Raw genomic sequence first — 5,940 nt, 5'->3', positions numbered from 1 at the left:
CATATAGCTTCAACGTGTTGCCCTTCATGTGAACATCATAACCTTCTTCTGTTAACTGCCCCAAACTCAAGATGTTGCTGGTGAGGGCCGGGATGTAGTACACATCCGGGATAAGTGTGTGTTCACCAGTCTTACTTTAAAAAATTAGAGGACACTTCCCTTCAATCTGTACTTTTGACCCATCACCGAATCTGACTTGGCCTGTCACTTTGCAGTCTAATTCAGCAAAGAATTCTTCCCGTCATATGGTTGCTTGCACCATTATCAGCATACCATACATCTTTGTTGTCACCGGCTCTCGGAATTACTCGATCTTCATTCAACAGAACCATAGAAGACGTGTCTTCACCATGTACAGTCAAGTAAAGAGCCGGTTCGTCTTCATTTGCTTGAGCCAAATTCACTTCTTCCCTCTTTTCTTTTGGTTCTTTACACTCAGATGCGTAGTGCCCAAGTTCATGGCAATTGAAACATTCAATATGCCATTTATCCTTGTTCCTCGACCTGCTTCTTTGATCTTGGTTTCCTGCATGTCCGCCACGGTTACCCCTACCGCGACCACGTCCACGAAAACCACTCTGACCACCCCGGTCAGATTTTCCTCGTCCACCCGACTTCTGACTAGTGAATTGATCCTTGCCTTGCCCCTTTGAACGGTTCGAAGCATCAACCTTTGTGAACAGCAAATTGCTTTCACTCGATTGTTTGGCTTGGCGTAATCTAATTCTATCTTCATATGCCTTCAAATGCGCTATCGCTTCTTCAAACGGCATCGATTCAACATCTGAACTTTGTTCAATTGACGCGACCAGATTGATGAACCTCTCTGGCACAATGTCAAATAACTTACGAACCAACTCCTCATCATCTAACGATGCTCCGACAGTATTGAACTTTGATACCATACTGGACAACTTTCCAGCATATTCATCGATGGACTCGCCGTCTTTCATCTGCAGTCCTTCGAATTCACTTTTCAAACTACGTAACCGGGCCTTCTGCACTCTCTCAGCACCTACATAGCGGGACTTCAACGAATCCCACACTTCCTTGGCTGTCTTTTTCTTCGCAGCCTGCGATAAGATGGAAAATAAAAGCACGAGCCTGCTTTGACATCTTCTCGTCAACAACCCCACCGCATCCCACAATCCGTGGGCATCCATGATTGCTTCCATCTTTATCGACCAGGTATTGTAATTAGTAGGAGTGAGGATCGGGCATTCAAACGAGACGGAACTGTCTTTTGAAGAATTAGGGTTTGTAAGAGCGTTCATGGTGTTTAAACGTAGGTATTTAGGCATATGAATGGATCAGAACTTGAAGCCTCTGATACCAAATGTTAGATTTGGATCAGATGGCACAGCAATAAACAAATAAAGAACAGGAAAACAAGGTGTCGAATGATTTCTGTATTATTGAATGATTGAGTCGTGCTTTACAGATTTTATCGACTAATTTGAAATTGAAAAGTGATGATAAACTAAAACAAATGAAACGTTTAAATACTGAAAAGAAATTAACTAAACTCCTATTCAACAGGAGCTCCTCTTTATTCCTGGTCTTTCTTTCCAACGTTTATCCCCTGGAAAATCTCTCAACACTAACCAACATTATCATTTATTATTAATACATTTTGATCTTAACATGAGTACGTAGAAAATAATGACAATTTATTTTAAAAATGTGAACGTAAGAAACAATACCAATCTACATAAACAGTGACTCATAATTACAACTTATGAGGTTAATGTCGTGATAATTTGTGTGTTTTGCATTATCAAAGTAACAATTTCAGAAGGAAAGATTTTTAACTATACTTGTTAGTGCAGGCATGTATTTGGTATTTTGATAACATTAACCCCGAAGCAAAAAAAAAAGGGGGGTCACCTAACATTGCCCATTAAAAAACAGGCCAGGTTCGAGTTTAAGCGTTTGCATACAAATCAAACATTTTTAAAACATCTTACTTATCTGTTAGTCTATTTCTTGAGTGTATTTTTTTTTCTATTTTGTAAAATATTAGTTAAGAAAACCAAAAATGTTAGTTTGTTAAATAAGGACTGGGATTTTATTTTTTTTTTGTTTATAAATATAAATATTAGTTTTCAATCAATTTCTCAAACCTGAATTGGCAGGTTCGTTTAATAAGTTTAATCATTGGAATTAGATTTTGTATTACTATTACGCTGTTTGAAATAGGTCGGGTTGACTGCCAAATGGGTTGGCCCGCTAACCCGTTTAAATCTGAATTTTTAAAACCACCTTCTAACCGAGAATAAACAAGGTTTCGTTTTAAGTTTTTAAAAAACAGGTCGGTTTCGAGTTTAGGTGTTTGCAAACAAATGGGTTGGCCCGTCAACCCGTTTAAATCTAAATTTTTAAAACCACCTTCTAACCAAGAATAAACAATGTTTCGTTTTAACTTTTTAAAAAAACAGGTCGGTTTCGAGTTTAGGTGTTTGCAAACAAATAGGTTGTGGCCCGTTAACCCGTTTAAATCTAAATTTATAAAACCACCTTCTAACCGAGAATAAACAAGGTTTCGTTTTAACTTTTTTGGTTTTTTGTTTTTGGTTTTCGGTTAAAAAACCTGGTCGGGTTCGAGTTTAAGTGTTTTCAAACAAATGGGTTGGCACGGAACACAATCCAACCCCGAAGCAAAAAAAACCAGCTTCCTGGCCAGCTTACATGGCCTGTTAAAAAAAACAGGTCGGTTTCGAGTTTATGTGTTTGCAAACAAATGGGTTGGCCCGTTAACCCGTTTAAATCTAAAATTTTAAAACCGCCTTCCAACCGAGAATAAACACGGTTTCGTTTTAAGTTTTTTGGTTTTTGGTTTTTTGTTTTTGGTTAAAAAAACTGGCCGGGTTCGAGTTTAAGTGTTTGCAAACAAATGGGTTGGCCCGTTAACCCGTTTACATTTTTTTTAAAACCGCCTTCCAACCAAGAATAAACAAGGTTTCGTTTTAAGTTTTTTGGTTTTTGGTTTTTTGTTTTTGGTTAAAAAACTGGTCGGGTTCTAGTTTAAGTGTTTGCAAACAAATGGGTTGGCCCGTTAACCCGTTTACATCTAAATTTTTAAAACCGCTTTCCAACCGAGAATAAACAAGGTTTCGTTTTAAGTTTTTAGGTTTTTGGTTAAAAAAACTGGTCGGGTTCGAGTTTAAGTGTTTGCAAACAAATGGGTTGGCCCGTTAACCCATTTACATCTAAATTTTTAAAACCACCTTCCACCCGAGAATAAACAAGGTTTCGTTTTAAGTTTTTTGGTTTTTGGTTTTGTTTCGGTAAGGTCCTTTTCGTTGTTTTAAACGTGTTTGTATTCAACACGTATCGCAGGATCGCACCAGGAATAGACATGTCACATACCAGGAATGTACACCCACTCGCTTCGTTGAACCCGTATCAAGGAAACTGGACCATTAAAGTCCGTGTCACGTCTAAAGGGACAATGCGCTATTACAAGAACGCACGAGGCGAGGGCTGCCTTTTTAATGTTGAACTGACTGATGAAGATGTAAGCTTGCATTCTGCTACCTATATGATATAAATTACATATATTATATATTATATATTTTATTATTTAAAACCACAAACATATCAATACGTTTATATTTCCGGGGAACTCAAATTCAAGCAACCATGTTTAATGACGGCGCAAGGAAGTTTTTTGACGTGATTTTCATATTATTATTCTTTCATTTGTAGGACGGTCGGCTGTTGCTTCGGCTGCAACAGTTTCATCTATAGGATTCTTGCTACCACCTGCTTCTTTTGGGCGTGATCATACTGGTAGCGCATCTAGCTAATGAATTGCTGGAGCATTTGCACTCCCTGCTGCAGGTTTTTACTTTGTTCTATAATGTTATTATTTGAACAAATTACCCGATGTCGATTTTTGTTTTTGGACATTTGTGCATCACTATTTAACTGGAACTTTGTGAAGTCTTTTGATTTGTTTTGTTTTAATTTCTTAATAGCATACATGCTTCAAGAACAAGAAGCAAATGCAGCAGAGGTATTACATTCTTTTACTGTTCTCTTGATATATGATGATGATGATACCTTTTATTTCTTGTGCAGTTGGAGCGCACTTTCATTGGTATCAAGCCAGATGGTGTGCAAAGAGGACTGGTAATCTAACCACCATTATTTACATGCATTTTAGACTTTTTAGTTACAACTATAAATAAGAAGAGAGTTTCTTTTTTGTGTCTTCTCTTGATTTTAAATTTTAAACAGTTTCTTATTAAGTATAACGTCTTCTTTTGGCATATTTCAGAGATCATAGCTCGGTTTGAACGTAAATGATTCAAACTTGTGGATATTAAACTTGTAACCCCTACAAAATCCTTTTGTTCAGAAGCACTACCATGATCTTAAGGACAGACCATTTTAATGGGCTTTGTGACTTCCTTAGCTCTGGTCCTGTTCTTGCCAATTTGCAATGGTAATTAGTTAAACCAAGTTATATATATTTCTTATATATGCATCGAAATCGCTTATTCTGATCAATCATTAATGCAGGTATGGGAAAGAGAAGGCATGATTAATACGGGCGTAAACTTATTGGAGCCACTAATCCACAAAAATCAGAACCAGGAACCATCAGGGGTGATTTGGCTGTTGTTGTAGGAAGGTACAAACAGATCAGCAAACTATTTGCCCATTTATAACAGTTTTCTTACAAAATACATGAGTTTTAATTTGATATAAGTCAAAATGTTACGTGACTTGTAGTATGATGAGTTGATGATCACTATATATGTTGTGGTTTGTAGGAACATCATCCATGGAAGCGACGGTCCAGAAACCGCCAAGGATGAAATCGAGTTATGGTTGAAACCAGAGGAGTTGAATAATTACACAAGCAACCAATAAAAGTGGGTATATGGAGTCAACTAATGGAATGGCATCTGTGGGTTGTCTAGGCAAATTAGTTTTTCGACTGCAAGAGTAACAACCAAAGAATAAACAGTATCAGTTGTGTAATAGAAATGATTCTCAAAGACCATCTTTATAGTCATTAATGAAATAAGTATTTGGTTGATGCAGGGTTGTTTTTACCTCTTTTGATCTTAGACTTTACTTTTTTTGCTTGTTTTCTTTCATTAATAGAAATGTTTTACAATTGAAGATGTCGGTAACACAAGGAGCCGATAATAACTAAACAAAAAATGTGTCCCCGTCGCAACGCGCGGGCACTCTTACTAGTATTAGTATATTCACGAAATGAAACCCACTTTCCATCAACTTGCCAATTAATACCCATTGATGCATCCATTCAATGACACTTTCGATTTCACAAACACCATCACTAGCCTTATTTCAAGTTAACTCCCATATTATTCCTAGCCACTCTTTGTAGTCAACATTCCACTACCACTCTGCTCACAAGTATGCGCATTGTTAATTCCATCAACACTTTCAGAATGTTATAAAGAAACATTGCCTCTCGCGCACTTCACAAATACAACAGGCACAAGCACCACTATTCGGGCTACCCTATTCAATATTTTTAGCATTATATGTGAATACCGGGTATGGTGGGTAACATAATTAAAGTATCATATATACCTCTGTTAGTTAATAACAATTTAATAAATGACCATTTTTACCGATATTTTTTAGAAATTTTAATTTTTATTTATGCCCATTTTAACGAATATACCATTATACCCCTTTCTATTAGATAATGTGTTTATACCGTATGTTATTATTTTAATTTTAATTGATGTTTCTCACCTTTAACGACAACCAAATCGTCTCTCGTCACTACTTCAAAATTGCAAACCATTCGAAGATTTATCGCATCAAATGGTCTACACTATAAAACATGTTATCACTTCTAATCAAACAAGAGTACTATGGTCATTTTTTAAATTTTTTAATGAAATGATATATTAATAACTATGTAAGGGCATATATGATATTTTTAGT

General features: G+C 36.4%; 1 protein-coding gene and 1 long non-coding RNA gene across 2 annotated transcripts; one reads left to right on the top strand and one right to left on the bottom strand.

The window, feature by feature from the left end:
- Positions 1-221: 221 nt before the first annotated feature.
- LOC143602588 (uncharacterized) lies at positions 222-1,274 on the bottom strand. The gene has a single exon (XM_077079646.1). It carries the CDS (start codon positions 1,272-1,274, stop codon positions 222-224), a length of 1,053 nt encoding a protein of 350 aa, XP_076935761.1.
- Positions 1,275-4,096: 2,822 nt separating this feature from the next.
- LOC143602590 (uncharacterized) lies at positions 4,097-4,972 on the top strand. Its single transcript, XR_013147873.1, has 3 exons — positions 4,097-4,134; positions 4,528-4,639; positions 4,782-4,972. It is a non-coding gene; the product is annotated as an uncharacterized LOC143602590 (long non-coding RNA).
- The last annotated feature ends 968 nt before the right edge of the window (positions 4,973-5,940 follow it).

The sequence above is a fragment of the Bidens hawaiensis genome, unplaced genomic scaffold (assembly GCF_021521415.1).
Source record: "Bidens hawaiensis isolate Kalapana, Puna unplaced genomic scaffold, B.hawaiensis_p1.1 tig00059189_1, whole genome shotgun sequence".
Lineage (NCBI taxonomy): Eukaryota > Viridiplantae > Streptophyta > Magnoliopsida > Asterales > Asteraceae > Bidens > Bidens hawaiensis.
This window is presented reverse-complemented; position numbering and strand designations above follow the sequence as displayed.

Bases quoted from the DNA above. Each gene is read 5' to 3' on its own strand.
- LOC143602588 (XM_077079646.1), bottom strand. From the start codon at position 1,274: ATGAACGCTCTTACAAACCCTAATTCTTCAAAAGACAGTTCCGTCTCG.